This window comes from Pararge aegeria, chromosome 17 (genome assembly GCF_905163445.1).
Source record: "Pararge aegeria chromosome 17, ilParAegt1.1, whole genome shotgun sequence".
NCBI lineage: Eukaryota > Metazoa > Arthropoda > Insecta > Lepidoptera > Nymphalidae > Pararge > Pararge aegeria.
The window spans coordinates 11,083,445-11,103,478 of record NC_053196.1 but is presented as its reverse complement, the minus strand read 5'-3'; the positions used below and the strand labels follow the sequence as shown (position 1 = coordinate 11,103,478).

The window sequence follows — 20,034 nt, the reverse complement described above, 5'->3', positions numbered from 1 at the left end:
TGTTTGTCCTTTCTTCGATTGATTTTGGGCATAGAGTTAGTTGGAAAAAGGTAGAGTAACATAAGCTACTATACTAATGTTATAAATGCGAAAGTTGGTATGTATGTTTGTTTGTCCTTCCTTCACGACCTAATTGAGTAACCAAGCAGCTTGATTTTTGGCATAAATAAGTTAATATTATATTATCAGTAGACGACCTAGATTTAACGAAATTGTTCAAAGACGATGGACGGGGCCACGCATCTCTGAGCACGCATTTTAAAGTGGCGGAATTGCGAATTCACACTGAAAAAGGCCTCACACAGCCAGAATTTATTTCTAAATTAATAAGCTGAATTCATATGATTAATTCAGAAAAACCCAGAGCTCCATAAAACGTCAGTATGCACCACACACATTCGGATTTTTTCACATCATAAATTTCTCAGATCGATCTGTAAGATTGAAACTGACGAGCATTCTGAATTCTGGTTCATTTAAGATTATGATTTCATAACGTGTTTATTCCCATACTTTTGGATAGAGCGGTTCACGCATACCTACAGCACTCAAGTTTTGAATTATTTTGTAGGTATGTAGAGCCAAGAGCATTGCGATTACTTCATCTTCCCTGAAGGCGTTTGCATGTGTTGAGAATCACCAGACTACCGAGTTCTGACCAAACTGAATTTTTCAAATATGAGTGAGGCCAGGTGCTGAAATTTTAGATTATGACTTCAGAATAGGAATTAGGAGAGAAATTCCGACTGAGTGAAACCATTCATCTAATTACTTTCAGGTCAGGCCCGTCATGTGACTGCTCGATCGAAGATGAAGCCGCATCGGCTGCTTTGTCAAGTCAATGCCGTGAGCCCAACGTGACCCGCGCCATTCCGTGTTCAGGCTCGGGAGAATGTCTGTGCGGCCATTGCGAGTGCGATCCAGGCTCCAACGGCCGCTACTGCCAATGTAAATCTTGTCAAAAAAGTAGGTGAGTGGAATTCTAAGATCATCATCATACTCAAAGCTGTACCTACAGCCCTACGTAGGATTTTGCTTGGTCGAGCAAATACCTCCGTCGGACACAGTCAGAAGCATCCTTCCGACTCCGAATTCCCATAACCCTCATGTCCGCCGATGTTTATGGGAGTCCGCCGACCTCCATATACTTCTTTTATTACGGCTCATCTCTAATTATCCCTAAACTCACAAAACCGGCTTTTGGAAAAGTAATATTCTGTAGAAGAATATGAGCAGTTGACATTCGGCTATTAATACTTAGATATGATTGCAAACCAACCTACTCAAAAGCGTGGAAAAATATTTTTTGACAAAAAAACCGACAGCATCAAAAATTTTTTTCCACGCTTTTTATATAATTGAAACAACAACATTTTTAAGTCGGTGCCAAGTAAAATGTAGAAAACGACTGTAACTTTCCATGCTTCTATATAAAAAGTAATACGAATTATATGATACATATTTTTATTATGGTTACAGAACGAACAACGTAGAATGCGGTGGAATAGAGCGAGGCGTATGCGTTTGTGGGATCTGCGCTTGCGTCGAGGGTTGGAGTGGCGACTCCTGTGACTGTACGGACAACACGGACACATGTGTCGCGCCGGGATCTGAAGAAGTTTGCTCGGGACATGGGGATTGTGTTTGTGGTAAGTAGTGAATCAATTTGAGATCCTGGTTTCTGCTAAGTGTCGGATAGTTTATTCTCAAATGTTGTTTTTATCACTTGACGTAAAGTAAGAAAGTGAGTAAACTATCCGACACTTGTGTAGATTAGTGAAACAGGCCCTGAAAGTCCCCGCAGACGGGCAAATGACCGCAACCACAAACCGCCGTCATTGGCCTATTTTCTGTACTTTTCATACATTTTATATGAACACCCAGCACACGGTTGACGTCGGTGGTCGGCAAACGCTACAAATCGTCGAGCACTCACTGCAAATATATGCCGGAGCGACGTTTTTTGGTTTGTTAACAGTGGCCCGTGTGCGGGGAAACTTAATATAAGATCGGTTTGGTCTTAATCGAAGGCGAACCTGGCCTATCGATGCCTCTGTAACGCTAGAGCACCTACCATGAACGCATCCTCTACTCCGAATAAGTCGAAGAAACCTGCGTGTGGAGTTTGATGTCGGAGTACCCAAATCCAGCTTTGTCGTCTCCATATTGGAACTATGGTAGTAGAGCTTTTCGTGACAAAGCTTGTCCGGGAAGTACCCTCGCCATGATCATTCCTTTTTTTCAAACTTGTATTGTGTAAATAAAAATTTTAAATAAAAAAAAAATCATTGCTGTGTTCCGATCTGAAGGGTGTAGTAGCACCTACGTCATAGGTTGATAGACATTGGGTAGCACTTATAGGACGTTATCCTTTCATGCCCTGCAAATCTGCTTAGTCAGTCAATTAGTACTAAAAAAAAATTAAAACCCTATGGAGTTTGGCCACTCTATCGAACATCTTCTTGTCTGCCACCTGGGAACGCGTTTTCTACTTGATCAGTTTTGCACTTCTTGGCAAAATCAAAAACAGTAGATATTATATAAATTGCGATTGTAAAACTAGATCCATAAGGTCAATTTTACAAAACCAGTCCCTGTCGCTCAAGTCATGTAATTTTATTGCTTGCGGCATGTACCCGATGTTGATAACATTAATATCGTTGAAACCTGAAATGTTTGTTCATTTTTTGAAATTAGAATCATTTCTCTAAATACAGTAAGTATAACGACCACAGATACCCTATTTTTTATATGCTAACATACTCTGTTTAATGTTTATTATTATTTCTATTCCTCTGAACTGAAAGATGATTTAAGATCCACCACCGAGTTTTATTGTCATCAATCATAGATAAACTTTTTTTAATCTACAGGTGTATGTCAATGTAACAAAGCAAACCAAGGAGGTACATCATATTCCGGTGCCTTCTGTGAAACCTGTGCAACTTGTGAGAATCCTCTGTGCGCCAACGCGGAGCCATGTATCCTGTGCCATTTGAATAGCAGTTGCACAGACATTTGTACGATAGGCAATGTCAACTATACAGTCAGCGAAAGGATGAATGAAGGTATAATTTTATGACGTTTATATCATCATATGTTGCTCTTAAGTACGATGCTTTAAACTTTTACCTATGTAAAGGAATTGTTGTTACGATTGTGTATACCCCAGGAAAGGTTATTAGTGTCATGATCATCATCAATATCCGTAGCCTTTCAACGTCCCACAGCTGGGCACGTGTTACTCTCATAGGAGAGACGGTTTTCGAACCACCACGCTGCTTCAATCCGAGTTGGTGGGCTTTAACGACTATTATAAATAGAAGTGATAGTAATAGGGACCGACGGCTTAGTGTGATCTTCGAGGCATGGTGGTTAACAAATTCGATTCCGGGCTCGTACTGAACACTTCAACAGGAAATAAACAATAACTAAGCTGGTATTTGAACCTAGGCCCTTGATCTTGTGATCCGTAGTTCTGAACACGCTAACTAGTTACGCTAGGACTAACGAGGCATTACTTTAAAGTAGTAATATTTGCAGTTCAGTTTCATTGGAATGGTTTTGAGCTGTAAATGACGTATACTTTGTATTCTAGATAGATAGATAGATAGATAGATAAAGTCTTTATTGCACAAATTAAAAGCGAAAACAAGAAATAACAAAACAATAAAAAATATATATATAAGATGCGCAAAGGCGGTCTTATCGCTTTAAGCGATCTCCTCCAGACAACCCTTTCTGGTAGAGAATTAGGTTCTAGTATTTGGAAGCGGTGATGACTCAGTGGGTAGTACTTAGACATCACTTTCGGGGGATCGAGTACGATTCCCAGCTCGCACCTCTATCTTTTCTTAGTTATGTGCGCTTTAAGCAATCAAAGTATCACTTGCTACAACGGTGAAAGAAAACATCGTGAGCTAACCTGCATGCCTGACAGTTCTCCATAATGTTCTCAAAAGGTGTGTGGAGTCAACCATCGCGCTCTGCCGGCGTGGTTGACTACGGCCTTAACCCCTTCTCAATGTTGGAGGAGACCGTGCCATGTAGTGGGCCGGTAATGGGTTGACGTGACGTGATCTATTTGGCGTACTTGAATTATGACTTATCTTTCCCTCTATAGCTCTTGGTACTTTGCTCACCTTCCTATACTAGAGCAGTATTGTGGCTCTAGTTTTCGTCTTTTACGATAGGAATATTAACTAAACTGTTAATGATGTTTTAGTGGGCGAGCGGATAACTGAATGTAGGGTAATTGCTCCTTTATAGTTTGCGGTTGAACTAAGTATGAAAGCGTGCATCTACTTAAGTGTTTGCAGTAAATAGGATTGCGGTTGTAATTAAATTATCAGGCCTATAATTACTAACTTAAAAAAACATAGAATCGCAATACCAATACCCAGTGGCGTGCACAGGGTTTTTGACCAGGGTATGCATAAAGAAGGAAAATGGCATAAAATTGAAAAATCCTTCCTCTTTACGAGTTATACAAAAATTATAGGGTAGGCAGTGCTTTTGTGCATGTATGAAATGCACGCCACTGCCAATACCAGAATCGCAATACCAGATCATTGCTACCGCGCACTTGCAAATTGTGGAGCAATCTCTCATCTGATGTGTTTCCTCCAAAATATAATCTAGGGTTATTCAAGGGGCGGATAAAACTCCTTTAAAGCCGGCTACACATCGGTGGCTCCTCTGGTGATGCAGATGTTTATGGGCGGCGGTGATCAGGTATCTCACTTGCTCGTTTGCCCGCTATTAATATAAAAAAAATAGAAAGGGACAGCTCTCAGCGTCTTAGTATTTTACGGCTGGACACAGAGATACGAGAGATGTAATTAGAGCTAAGAATAACCACGCTGATACAAGGCGGGTTGGCGGGCTTTAACGATTAGATTATGATAGTGATATCCGGGAGCGATGGGCCCGATGTACGTTAATATGCTTCCGGAAGGTACTGCAACCTTTGATTATTTTATCTTCATCGTCTTTATTCCTCTCCGGGGTGTCCTTTCTGAATAAATAGGATTAAGGCCAAAGTCGCGAAGATCCAACTCGCTGGATCATTAATGTATTTTTTTTTTGTTTTAAATATTGGCTTCAGGTCAGAAGCCATTATAATATTTGGCAAACCAAAACATTATATTTTTTTATCCTTTTCAGCATCAAATATTGACGATATATCCTGTATACTGCGCCAAGAAGAAGACGGCATGAATTGCGAATACAGGTACACATATAAAGCCGGAGTCAAATCCATGATTTCAATGGAAATGGTTATTACTACCAAGCAATGTACGCAGCCGACCAGTGCCCAGATTATGACACACGCTCTCATAATAATGGCATGTGTCATAACTATAGGTGTCATAGTCATTTTAGGGGTCAAGTCAGCTCAAGTTGTCTCCGACAGACGCGCGTACGCCAAATTTATGCAGGAAGCCCAAGAAAGTAGGAAGCATATGCAAGAGTTGAACCCATTATACAAATCTCCGATTTCGGAGTTCAGGTTACCAGAGTCGTATCCAAGAGATCAGCACTTGTAGTTTTTAAGGAATATATTCTTTATTTTTTACCAAAGTACAAAATGCAAAACAGTGTTTTCGAGTAACTAGTATCGTCATATGAAAATACCTGTTAGGATCCTACATATGTCAAGCAGTAGAATCCCCTTAAGCTTTGTGCCACTTGCATCAATCTTTGCAGCTTTGCAGCGACGGTACTTTACAGAACAGCTTCTCATCTCGCACCAAGCTCAGGCTTACTTGTGTATGGAGAAATTCTTCCATTTATGGGATGCTTCGAACTAGCTCGATGCATGGGATTGCGGTGCACAGACTCATTAGAAACCTAGCAACAAAAACTTCAAAAATGAAAGTTTTGAACATCGTCGGAAAGTTGCCTTCAGTTGTTATACTACTAGATATGTTCAAGACAGAGACAGTGCTCAAGAACTGCTTAATTTAGCTCCCGCTTCACCTTTTCATTCGAAATACGGGGCATTGTAAGAAACTGCACCGGTACGCAGTTGTTACCTATCCATGGACACGTACCAAGCGCTTTGCTTCCTCGTTTCTATTTTGCACCTCAAACAGCCGAAATGTTACTTCAAATCAAGAGGGCTGTGAAATACAGGCCCTTAACTTTAGGCTGCATCAGTACTTACCGTTTATGCTTATGACAGCCAAGAGCAATAAATAAAATTAAAATTCTAAATTAAAATGATAATTAAGTTTATATATTACAAGGAGTTCTCAGTACAAGCCTGGAGTTGAGAAATTAGCGGTTTCAATCCCCGTGCCTTAGAGAGCACTTTGAAAAGTCTGCATTGGTTATTTTCACCGACTTGTGATAATAGTCGTTAAATGTCTTTATCTCTCCTCACTCCCTGCGACTCGATTAAAGTCGAATTTGTAATGCGTATGACCAATGCTGCGTCTTCCAGTGCGTCGCCACTCCAGAAACACTTCCAGTCAGTTTTGTATGTAAAAGTCCTCCACGTACTCCCCACGTATATTGTTCAACTGTTGATTGCTTATGAGTATTGGTAACCTGCTGCGGTTCTATATTTGTTTCCAGTGGGTGATCAATTCAACCGATTGACGTCCACTGTTGGACATAGGTCTTTTGGAGGGAGTTCCACAATCCAGGGTCCTGGGCCGCTTGTTTTCAGAGGCTCTCAGCGACTCGCTTGATGAAGTCTGTCCAACATTTACGGGTACGGGGTCGCCATTCCAGCACCTTAGGACTCCACAACGTCCATCAGTTCTCCGAGCTATGGAGCCCCACCCATTGCCACTTTACCTTCGCGACTGGCTAAGCCATTAAAGATTTTAAACTAAGATTTTCGTGTTTAATCAACATTTCTTAAATATAGTTCAACGGGTATATACCATGATCTTGGTATGTACCAGTTGAACCATATTTAAGAAATGGCTAAGCCATGTCGGTAACTCTTGTTCTTCTACGGATCTCCTCATTTCTGACGTTTTCAAGTAGACATACTCCTAGCATAGCTCTCTCCATCACCCGCAGAATAACTCAAAGCTTTCTAATGAGGCCCATAGTGGTGGTGGGTAACCAGACTTTGCTACTGCATAACTCCTGATGGTTAAATGAAACACTAGTCATAAACGCTTGTTAAGCTATTGAATACCAGGAATACAAATTGGAGACCCACTTTTTTCTGATTATCAAAATAATTTTAGCAGTAGTATTTGAATAAAATGAAGGGCATTAATGTACTTATACTTATTTCAATAAATCCAATTAAAAATAGTAGGTGTTCTTAGTATAGTTCAATAAACACTGTATTTATAGATAATTTAAGGTTTTGTTTGTGTAAATGTATGTAGAATCTAAGTTTGTACCTACGTATTAAAAAAGATATTTAATTGTTATTACCTGTTGTTGCAATAGAAATTTTATTTTATTTATTTACAAAATATACTTGTAGTATAGAGAAATAAACCGTTAACCCTCTTATTAATAAACATGGCCTAATTTCAAAATAGTTACGCAGAGTTTGGTCGCACTACAACTGACAGCAACTTGTAAATGTCAGAGCGTGACAAAAAACTGCGTAACTACTCCAACGCTAACCCACGTTTATTACTACGGGGGTAGAATTATACCAGGCTAGTTAAAAAGGAGGTAGTATCCCGAGAGGGTATTACAGTATTTATAATAATTAAAAACTTTAAAACTCTTCTCCGGGATCAAGACTTATAGAGAAATATCTAAATGTTCATAGTTTTTATAATAAAATACGAGTACAACCGTAACATTAGAAGGGACGGATTAATATTGCAATGGAAAACGATTGCACTCTTGATATATTGAACTAAAGATGATGCATATAAGATAAGGGTTCGAACAAATAACTTAATGTTTTTCGAAATTCAAATTTTAGTTCCTTGAACAACTCAGCTTCACAACTTGCAGCGCCAAAATGACTTCAATCAATTCTAGACAAAAATAAAAGTGACAACAGCCATTCCAGTGATAATAATAAAGGGTGTGGGAAATTTCGGAAATTATAAATTCCCAAATTTTCCCTTCTGGGAATCGAATTCGGGACCTCTCATTTATAACATTGCATCGCTTACCACTGCGCCAACGAGGCTCTCAGCTTAATTTTTGTAAGTTACGAATTTCTGTAAGTAAATAAAGTTCTGAGTAGTTATGCATTGTTAGTTGAAACTTTTCAATGTAATGTGCCTATTATTATTAAGTTTTATCAATTTTATCGCTTTATAATTAAATCGATGTTTGTATTAAATAAAAATTGTGACATGATTTCGCATATATTTATTTTGCGGAATTAATTTAATCTCAATTTCCCAAATAAAAAAAATACCTTTAAAATAATGACAGTTTCCTTCATTCTAACATTACAAGGGTAAAGAAATAAGTATTGTATAAAAGTATTACTTATTACCGAAGTATATAGTAATAAATAGTTATCTTCGTGTAGGTGGTTATAATAATTAATTATCCAATTAAAAACAATAATTTAATTTTATATAGGTTTAAAAATTTGATTAACAAATTTTAGAAGGAAAAGAGCAAGAAACCTACATAAAGATAACATTTCAATATCATTATAGGTGTATGATGTATCGGCAAATAAACATGGATTTTTAATAATAATATTAATACTTGCTGAATGAATAGGCTAGTTATGTAATTCAAGTTTTCTGTAATTGATAGATTTTTAACATAAAATAGGCAATATATATAGAACAAATAAAAATGAAACTAATGTCCGAGACTTTTTGGGTTTTAATATTGTAGTTTAAGTAGGTCTAATATAAGCACTTTGAAACGTAAATCCGTTTGTGTAGATTTTCATACAAAATTATATTAGATTTTTTTTAAAGTTGAGTTATTTTATAGAACAACTAATAAATTAAGCAAGCAAGCAAGAATTAATTGTAAAAAAAATATGTAAACTCAAAAATGTTGTTTTGTCACTCAGTTCAATTTAAACATTATTTTGAAATCAAGTTATTTGCCGATGCTTGTACGATATTCTTAATTTATACTTAATTATATCACAATCACTTCGTGATCCGTCGCCTTCCACCAATCGAATAAAATGGAAGACTAAAGTACCCACATAAGCCACATTACATATCGTGATGTATATAATCATATGTACAAAACAATACAATATAAAACCTTGTAATTGAGCAACGTGTAAACCTACGGAGTAATTCGAGCATACCTAATTAATGCAACGAGGTGTTTACCGACATTTGGGGTGCACATATATCAAACCGATGCTATTTCAAACTATCACATTAATCTTATTTATAAAAAAAAAAAGTATATATAACAAAAAAACACCCCATCACTAACGAAAATAAACTGTACAATCTAAGTACCACCATAAATCTTTGTGATTTTAAGTAAAGTTTAGCTTAAAGAAAATAGAAACGCTTTTTAAAAATAAGATGTTTGTGACACGTTATTTTGACTAAGTAATACGTTGTCTTTCATTAAAATACGTATAATAATTTCACTAAACAATATACAATAAAAAAAAAAATCTTCAAATGTTTAAATTTCTCGTTCGATAAATAAATCAGTGCTCCAAACCATATTATAATTGTAATCTACACAGGAGAATTTAATTTGTAGTATCTAAATGACGCTACGTACCTAGGTTATTAAGCTAAATATAATTGCATTTCGACGATCTTTTCTCAAAAGATAACGTTTATACCATCACCAAATTAGCAGGCATATTATTTCTATCAACATTCATGTTTTTTGAGTGTCACGTAACTTCAGCAACAACTATAAAATATTTTTTTCATAGCTATAATAATATAATTAGATATACCAATAATCGTATCACAATATAGTAACGTATTATTCAGAATCCATTATTATCTATTTATATTTATTAAGGCATTGTGAATAAGGCAGCTTCAATTTGGTCCTTGAAATTTGATTACACATTAAAAATTCAATTAATTTTATCACCAATCAATATCAGGCGAGCCATTGAATTATTTTGATTCTTTCAGACATCACAAAATATAAACCTAATAGTTTTGTGAATATTTATAATATTTTCGTTTTTCGTTTTAGCATATTTCTGTCTGTGATTTTATTGCTCCAATTTCAGAGTATTATGTACTCTGAAATTGGAGCTCCGCATCAGTTACAGCCAACCCGGTAAAGTAAAATATTTAATTATATTATGATCAACGTGGCATGTTGTCCTTAAATGTTAAAATACCTTTAAGGCTTTTCCAAATAGAACGCGTACTTAGCGCGTGTTAGTGCGTTAGTCAGATGTCGCATAGCTCAGTTTTGTGTTCTCAACGTTTATAGCGCCGCGTACCTACGCGTTCTTTTTGGAGAAGACTTTATGGTTTCGAAATACGGATCGGCATTATAATAGCTAAAATTTTTGTTACCTTCCACTTATCCCGAACTATAACTTTGCCCTTAAATCCCACAATTGCCCTAACGTTAGAAGTAAAGAGGTATGGTACAGGCGCGGTCAAACTTCTCTTTCGTGTCTTGCTGGAGGTACTACGGTCATGGGGCGTGAATCGCTCTTTACCATGTTGCGAATGTCTTCAGACTTGTTTCTGCGATGTGTGATGCGCATCGACTCGGGCACCGCGTCTGGTACTAAGCCGCGTATCAGTTCAGATATGCACGGCCATGGCACTAGCCTGAAATAAAAATATAGTTAAGTATATATAACAACAAGAAGCGGTGATAGCTCAGTGGGCAGGACTTCCACTTCACTTACGTGGGACCGAGTTCGAATCCCAGCAAACCTCTAACTTTTCTTAGTTATGTGCGTTTTAAGCAATTAAAATATCACTAGCTTCAACGGTGAAGTAAAACATCGTGAGGAAACCTCCACGCCTGAGAGTTCTCCATAATGTTCTCAAAAGGTGCGTGGAGTCCACCAATCCGCACTGGGCCAGCGTGGTGGACTACGGCCTTAACCCGTTCTCATTGTGGGAGGAGACCTGTGTCCTGTAGTGGGCCGGTAATGGATTGATATGATGATGAGGATATACAACTTAATGGGACAACGCAGCATCGATGTCGGCGTCGAGCGGCGCTTTTTTTATGCCACTAAAATGCCTATGTTACTACGTTCTTTCAATTTAAATTATGCCGAAAATCAAGTAGATTGACTGCTTAGTCAGGGCGTGAAGGAAAGACAAACAAACAAATACACTTTAACATATTTATAATACCATCTGTAGCCCGCGTTTACAAAGGTTTTTACAAATCCCGTGAGAGAACCGTTTGTTTACCTGGGATAAAAAGTACGTCTCTACGTCTTTGCAACTAACTCTATATCAAAAACCAAGAGGTTTAGTTGGATAGTTATGGCGTGAAGAAAGGCTGGACTGCAATCTCACCTAATGTTACCTACCTAAATGAAATGCCGTCAAAGTGCAAAGATGGCAGCCGAGTAATCTGTTTGAGGTATGACAGTTATAACAACCAATGGTCTCTCTCTACAAGGCATCGTACCAGAACGCTAAATCGCTATGCGCCACGTCTTTGTCAGTAGGGTGGTAACAAGGCACGGCCGAAGCCTCCCATCTTACTTTTTCAGTCCTAAAGCATTTTACGGACACTTACTACTGACTGGTAAACTTTTTAGTATATTATTAATCGAAAGGTCCGTATGTATCGGTACAGAAATAAAAAAATAAACTGAGTAGTTTTAGCACTACTTTCGCTGGCATTACAGACAATGTGTATTTTATGAAACAAGCATCATATTAATTTGATAAATGGTAAACATTTAACAAGGCAAGTGACCGGAACACCTTGAATAGGTGTTCACCATTTACACCTGAGCGTTAACAATGGACTTCTACCGTGTTCTCACGCGCAATGTTTGTTTGAAATAAACTCTTTATTTCATACTAAGACAATGCAATTGGTTTCGTTATAAAATTCTCTTCTCATAAAACTGTACTAGCACTTCGTAACAGAAATTAAATACTTTTTCGTAACAAACTAAAATTTCTGACTCTTTGATGTCGGCTTTAAATGCTTTATCCTGACTCTCCTAGTACCTACGTCCACGGTTATATTCAATAAAAACCCCCCCCATCGCACAAAAAAGTAAACAAAACGTAATTGTAGAAGAAAGAGAGCATCATAAAGATAGAAGCAAAATCTCATAGCGCCAGGTTTTCAAGATAATATAAATCTATCAAAGTGGTACCGGTGGCGCCATCAGTCAAGAATTAAAACTAAAAGTAAAGTAGCAAATTAGCTTTAAAGAATGTGTTCTATTCATTCAAATGTACATTTACTTTAAAAGCCTACAGGCGGTAGCCCAGAAAGCTAGGTCCTGAGAGGAATCGATTAACTTTGATGCTTAAATCTTTAGTGCATCTACGATAATTTATTTGACCTACGTGTAATGAATGGTACCTACGTGGGGCAATTCGTTAGTTTATGTTAGCTATAAATTTGTCCACTTTAGAGCACCAATAAAACTTCAGGAAATTTTGTCTGACATAATAATTATTTGTAGACATGAATGCTGGGTATTTTAATAATAATAAATGTATTATTGTTAACAGCAACACGTAGAAGTAGGTATATAAATAATTATGCTACGTAGTACTTTAGTGGTAACTATACAATTGTAACCGAATTACGAAATATCTAGTTGAAGGGTGCATAAGAAAATTTCATAAAATTCCATACAAACTAATTCAAAACATTCTAAAGTGTTTACTTTTGACAACCCTTTTGAAGACAAAAGACCGACGCACGCATAATAGCCACGCTACGCGACTTGTAACTAATAAAGTGACAGGAGTCACTATTTCTCTGTCTGCATCTGATTTCTTTTAGTAAAAATAATGGCAGTGGTTTACTCAAAAGTATTAGCGCTTCGGTTTCACAGATAAGTCTCAAAGACAGTAAATAGTGTACTGTGAAGTAGTATTTCGGTTTTCATGTCACGTTGTATAGCACAAACCAGAGAAAAATGCAATTAGTTTTATTGCTACTTCATTAAAGACATAAATGTGTTTATTGGTGAGTTTGTGAAGTTAAATAAATAAATAAATAAATAAATATACTACGACAATACACACATCGCCACCTAGCCCCAAAGTAAGCGTAGCTTGTGTTATGGGTACTAAGATAGCTGTTGAATATTTTTATGAATATAATACATAAATACTTATAATATACATATAAACACCCAGACACTGAAAAACATTCATGCTCATCACACAAACATTTTCCAGTTGTGGGAATCGAACCCACGGCCTTGGACTCAGAAAGCAGGGTCGCTGCAAACTGCGCCAATCGGCCGAAGTTATCTATGTATTTCTAAAATTTCAAATCTACTGTACTGTACCTTAATAGGGTGCAGTGATCCTTTAAATTGTTAACTCGAACATTGAGTATATAAGTACATCTACACATATATCCTGTAGGATATAATATGGCATATCCAGTGTAATGGCGGAATTATCCACATATATGTTAGGGGAATTAATCTAAGTGTTTTTTTTCATCATGATCATTTCAACCCAACGGTCCACTACATGGCTTGATTCTCCTCTCAGAATGAGAAGGGTTTAAGCCGAAGTCAAATCACGCTAGCCAAGAGAGGATAAGTAGACTTTTCAAACGCCTTTGTGAACATTTTAGAGAACTCTCAAGCGTGCATGTTCTCACGATTCCTACACAGTTAAAGCAGATGATATTTAATCGTATCAATTGAAAATGCACATTGATTTAATGATTTATACTTTACAAGCGGACCCCAGCGCCATCTGTCGAGCTGATTTGTGAATCTAAACCATCCAGGGTGTCACCCAAAGGCATACCAAAAAATTCATTCAAATCGGTCCAGCCGTTTAGGAGGAGTTCAGTGACATACACACACACAAGAATTATATATATAAAGATATTCTACGACACATCGCCACTTAGCCCCAAAGCAAGCGTAGCTTGTGTTATGGGTACTGAGATGACTGATGAATATTTTTATGAAAAATATACATAAATACTTATAATATACATATAAACACCCAGACACTGAAAAACATTCATGCTCATCACACAAACATTCTCCATATGTCGGACTCAGAAAGCAGGGTCGCTGCAAACTGCGCCAATCGGCCGTCCAAAATGTTGCTAACTTAAAACGCACATAACTCTGTAAAGTTAGAGGTGCGTGCTGGAATCCGAACTCGGTCCCCCCGAAAGGAATGCCGATACCCTAAGCTATTAGGCAATCACCGCTTCAATGTTTTTATATGTACAAAACAAATAACAAGGAAACATCCAAGTCCATGTTTTACCTTGTTTTCTCATTATTAAGTAGTAACAATGTTGCGTCAATTTTGACACTAATAACAATGGTTGATTGTACGTAAACCTTTTATAACAAGTCTTGATACTTGACCTAAAATTGCGACTGTATCTAGAAGTCAAGGCTCATGTATTGTATGAACATTTTTAATAAATTTGCGAGTACTTACTATGATTAATAAACTATCTTTTCGCGTGTTGTTTACCATTTGCTTTGTTATGTTGAAGTGAAACGATTAGGTTTCCGTTTAAGTTTCAGTTTCAAATATATAAATTACCCCATTTTTTTTTCCACCAATCCGCACTGGGCCAGCATGGTGGACTACGGCTTTAACCCCTTCTCATTGTGGGAGCAGACCCGTGCCCTGTAGTGGGCCAGTAATGGATTGATATGATGATGATGAATTTTAAAATGTAAAATGTAAATTGTTGATATTGGAAAAGAGCAACTGCTGAGTTTCTTGCCGGCTTCTTCTCGGTAGAATCTGCCTTCCGAACCGGTGGTAGAGTCACTACCAACAGACAGACTTGACGTTTCAAAAGTGCTTATACTAGGCCTACTTGAAATAAATAAATTTTGATTTTTTTTGAATTTTGAAGCCTTTACACATAACGTCTTTTCTTCATAATTCAAACTTCATTTATTGCATAAACTGTGTAAATAATATAAATGTATTACTCCAAAATCAAAGTATTTTAATACGATAAACGCACCCCAAAAATCAAATAATTTTAAAAATGATAGAGTCAGTTGATTGTTTGCCCTTTATTTCACATGGTAACTTTCGCATTTATAACAAGTAGGCGTAAAATTGCTTTCTGAGTCCAAGGCCGTGGGTTCGAGTCCCACTACTGGAAAATGTTTGAACATGACTGTTTTTCAGTGTCTGGGTGTTTATATGAATATTATAAGTATTTACGTATACTATTTATAAAAATATTCATCAGTCATCTTAGTACCCATAACACAAGCTACGCTAACTTTGGGGCTAGATGGCGATGTGTATTGTAGTATATTTATTTATTTATTTATCTCTTACAATCAGGTAAGTATACAGTTGAATTGCAACTTGTAGAGGAATTAAAAAAAAATCCAATTCAAAAGTTTCTGGCTGCGGCCTTTGTACAATAGACAAGTACACATGGGCGAAGCCGCCCGCAATAATTGATGATACAGTTAGTAAGAAATCAACATTGATGTTACCATTTGAATGGCAGCAACAGGCGGAAGTAGGTAGGCATGACGGCGATGGGCTCGTTGGTGCGGATCGCCATCACCACGCGATCCGCCACCTCGTTCGAGCTCAGTGTTGGCACGAATCTGGAAATAATGTCATTTTTTTATGTTGCAAACATAGAATTAAGAACCCTCATTTAGCCATTTTTGTATGCAGTGCAGTGTCTTAAACCAGTGTAAACGTCCTGCGCACGTCTCACTTCACACCCGTTAAAATAATTATTTTACCTCTAATGGATTAATCGTTTTCAATAAAATGGGGAAAATGGTAAAAGTTTTTGAGCTAGCAACTTTACGCGGTTGTAGAGTGACCCGTGCGCATTATTAGTGTATAGTTAGTGCGCTTATTTTACCTCTAATGTATTAAACTTTCTGTAACTGTCAGCTGCTAAATGGAATGAAGTGGCTAACCGCCCGTTCGAGAAACACTACAAAAGTAGAGTGGTTTTCGACGTTTCAGTATTAGTCGTATACACGGTTTCTGTATGTTCTTAATTCTGTGGTGGAAAACTAACATTATTTATATCCACTTTGTACAACAGCGACCCAGGAAATATGCCCAATTTTCTTTAGTATAAAATAATAAAGATAAACGAACCTGAACGAAATCAATAACCGATTTAATCCAAAATCTTCACTTATAGATTTTGGATTAAATCGGTTACTGATTTCGTTTAATTGAGTAGTGTAGAGTATCCTTTTCTTACTCTTCCCTATAATAATGATCTCTTAAAGGCGAGTTAAAGACGATGCAAAGGGAGAAAGTAAAATTAGAGAAGGAAATCCAAATCCTTTTTGGGAAACCGATCATGTCGAAGATAACCAAGTACATAAGTTCCTGTTAGTTTCATGTGATAAGCGACGGTTATTTATAGATTGAATAAGCAAAATTCGTTAAACTCTTTTAACAAAAAATGAATTTAAGAAAACAAAAAATTACACGGTTAGTTAACTTTTGTTGCATACATTAAGTTTATTTTAATATTTATGCAAATATTCGTACAGTAAAGCCTAGGTTATATTGTCTTTTTTTATTAAAGTTATGATAAGATAAGCTGTATAGGTCGCATCACGTAAAAAGACCTCTGTCAATCGATCTGCTCTGACAGTTTTGCACGCCTCATAAGCGAAGCGTTGAGGTGGGTATTACTGTCAGTTTACGCACACCTTACCAACTTTAAATGTCACTTTTGCTTGTGGTCGGGATAACGAGTGAAATACCTTCACTTATCGAGTTGGTTTTTTTTTTATAGGCTTCAGTATTTTGAGGAATAGAAGCCTATTACTATATAATGTAATATAAAATATAAATGTATGTAATTACTATTATTCACGGTATAATGAGATGTAGTTAAATTATTATTTACAAATAATCTCAATTTCATTGTAACGAATGAGATTATGAGGCGTGCACTTTTGGATTTTCCAATTATTTACTATTGCATGCGAATGAGTGCGATTATATTGATTTATACTTCTATACTAATATTATAAAGGGATAATCTCTGGATCTACTGGATCGATTTTGAAAATTCTGTCACCAATATAAAGCTACATTATTTGTGAGTGCCATTGGTTATATATTAACCTGAAAACTGAAAAGAACTTTTCGTGGTAGTCTGATTTGCTAAGCAAGTCGGAACTTACGAACATTGGCTTAACGATGAGAGATATTTGATTGAGTTCTAGAGAAAAATTGTAGAGCTCGATAATGCCTACAAAAAAGTCCGCGACAGATGACTGGAATATATTATTACGCCTAGTTACTTCAGATCCCTAAAAGAATGTAACTACCTACTTTTATTTTATTTAATTTATTTTATACTTATTCATTTTTTAGTTTGTGTTTTTTATTTGCCATTATTATAAGTCTCCTTTTTTTTCTTCTTTTCTCTGTTCTATTTTTTTTACCCCAATTTAAAATAAATATATATTGTTCGCGTAGTTCATAAGTATAATGAAAATAATAATTAAATTGGCAATTAGAGTAAGTGGATCTGTCCGTACTAGTAAATATATAAACGTATATTTTATTTTATTATTTAATAAACGTATGTGTCAAAATAAAACTATAGACGAAATGGCTACACTGTCATTATTATCAATCATTATATTCAATACCAACAGGTCATATTGTGGTCGGTTTTTTGTATATCCATTTTTTGCCAGCCGGGGCAAATATTATGACCGATATATATCGACTCCTGCGCAGTATACTTATACCTCATTAGTGTTGTATATAGCTTGCGATAAGAACACGAACTTGCGATAAGAATGCGAGTTGACATTAACATGGAGAGTAAACTCTTGCGAGATTCCTTTGTTAAAATCGGTGATAGCACAGTGAGTAGAACTTCAACTTCACTTTTGAGAGGGCGAGTTCTAATCCCAGCACGCACCTCTAACTTTTCTATGTTGTGTGTGCTTTAATCAATTAAAATATCACTTGCTTTAACGGTGAACGACAACACCGTGAGGAAACCTGCATACCTAAGAGTTCTCCATAATGTTCTCAAAGGTGTGTGAAGTCTACCTATCCTTACTGGTCCAGCGTGCTAGACTAGGCCTCAACACCTTCTCATTGTGGGAGGACCCGTGCCCTACAGTGGGCCGGTAATGGGTTGATATGATGAAGAACACACCTTGAATTGACCTCTTCAAACATTCCAGTTGCACGTATGAAGTACGGGCATATAAGTGATGTGTTGACTCCTTTTACACCTTTGACTTCTAACTCCAGTCTTAAGGCTTCGTCGAACCCGCAAGCCGCTGATTTGGATGAGCAGTAGTCCACAAGCTTGGCGACTCCAACATGGCCGGCCATGGAGGCTATCGTGACTATGTGGCCCTCATTCTGCTCGATCATCGCCGGCAGGAATGCTTTCACTGTCTGGAAAGGAAAAAAAGTATTTTCTATAACATTTAATTTTATTTACTACCTGTTTTATCTTTAAGCCTGGTAAGCCTGCGTGCGCCGGACCAGTATGTTTGGCGGAGGCACCGGCCATCGCTGCTGGCGGTGCCGAACGTGCGCACCAAGCTACTGAAGGAGGCGCCACTGACGCGCGCACTCCGTACCCTCAATTTGATAGCCGAGAAGACGGATTTATTTTGTTGCACTCTGAGTGAACTTACAAATATAGCGATTTGGATTTTATCATATACACTATAGTTACATATATTATTAAAATTTACATAACATGCTGCATTGTCGTATTATGATAACTTTTTCCTGTAATGACAAAAATGTAAGATGGGAATAAATAAATAAATAAATAAATTATATCTATATCTACATAGTATAAAACAAAGTGGTTTTATTTATTTGTCGGCCGATTGGCGCAGTTGGTAGCGATCTTGCTTTCTGAGTCCGGGTTCGATTCCCACAACTGGAAAATGTTTGTCTAATGAACATTAATGTTTTCCAGCGTCTGGGTGTTTATATGTACGTTGTACGTATTTATGTGCCTATATTATTCATTAAAATATAATAACATGGCGATGTGTGTATTGTCGTAGTATATTTATTAATTTTTTCAAGTAATGCAAGTTCACCTATAGAGTATCGGTGGTGATGCAGTCTAAGATGGCATCGGCAAACCTGTCAAGGGGTGTTACAGTTGTCCGATACCCGCGCCTGATTCCCATAAATGCCCGGTCCATACATGCGAAGTATGGGCGGACCGCTAGTGTATGTATATTTAATTGCACCCCAAGGAAATGAGACGAGAACAGATTACAAAGATGTAGGGTGATACAATAAGGCGGTTTTTAATCTGAACCACAATCTCATCAGACAACCTATTGAGTATTGTATTGAGTTTTATTTTATGTTGCCATCGAATTCGTCATCCGTTTCTTATGGGACTAAAAAAAAAGTAAACACTGGCAAGCTCTGGCTATGCAAAAGTTTCGTTAGGATTGGTTAAGCTGTTAAACCGTGTAAGTAACAAAAATTTGTAGTTCTTAAAGTCCCGCGCGAAAGATTCCCGGTTTCTTTTCCGAAGTAAAAAGTCTCAAATCCGTCTCCAGGATGGAGTGCAGATAATGCAGCAAATCCGTAACAAACGTCACCAAGATTGCCAATCATCAGATCCAGACACGATATCACAATCATAGTACCTAAGTGTTATTTATGGATAATGGATATTTTCTACAAAGAATTGAAATTTGGTCGGTCCGTTATTTCGATATTAGGTACTTACTCATCACTACTACAATATAAATTGCCCACAACATTATTATTTTAAATACTACTGCTAGCATAACGCGTTTCTTTATTTTTGTCTGTCCAACTCATTCTTTAAAATTAATGTTGAATACAAAGAATCTTTTTTTATTTTTTTTAATATATAGCCAAGTGCTTCACTACAATCACACCTGATGCCTAGAAGATGCCTTGAAGGTAACCAGATTATAGGTATCGGGGGAGACGGAAGATGGGAGGGCAT

At 36.9% G+C, this 20,034-nt stretch overlaps 2 protein-coding genes across 2 annotated transcripts in view; one reads left to right on the top strand and one right to left on the bottom strand.

Annotated features, from left to right (window-relative positions):
• LOC120631115 (integrin beta-nu-like) overlaps positions 1-6,871 on the top strand; it is a 31,841-nt gene extending 24,970 nt beyond the window's left edge. Inside the window, exons 10-13 of the mRNA XM_039900556.1 lie at positions 779-970; positions 1,480-1,649; positions 2,874-3,068; positions 5,167-6,871. Of these exons, the coding sequence (XP_039756490.1) occupies positions 779-970; positions 1,480-1,649; positions 2,874-3,068; positions 5,167-5,549 (940 nt within the window). The 3' untranslated portion in view covers positions 5,550-6,871. The remainder of the gene's footprint in view (positions 1-778; positions 971-1,479; positions 1,650-2,873; positions 3,069-5,166) is intronic.
• A 1,634-nt stretch (positions 6,872-8,505) lies between these two features.
• The window catches only part of LOC120630984 (short-chain dehydrogenase/reductase family 16C member 6-like), a 73,425-nt gene continuing 61,896 nt past the window's right edge, over positions 8,506-20,034 (bottom strand). Inside the window, exons 5-7 of the mRNA XM_039900366.1 lie at positions 18,226-18,473; positions 15,551-15,667; positions 8,506-10,700 (exon numbers count right to left, since the gene is read on the bottom strand). Coding sequence (XP_039756300.1) covers positions 10,523-10,700; positions 15,551-15,667; positions 18,226-18,473 — 543 coding nt within the window. The 3' untranslated portion in view covers positions 8,506-10,522. The remainder of the gene's footprint in view (positions 10,701-15,550; positions 15,668-18,225; positions 18,474-20,034) is intronic.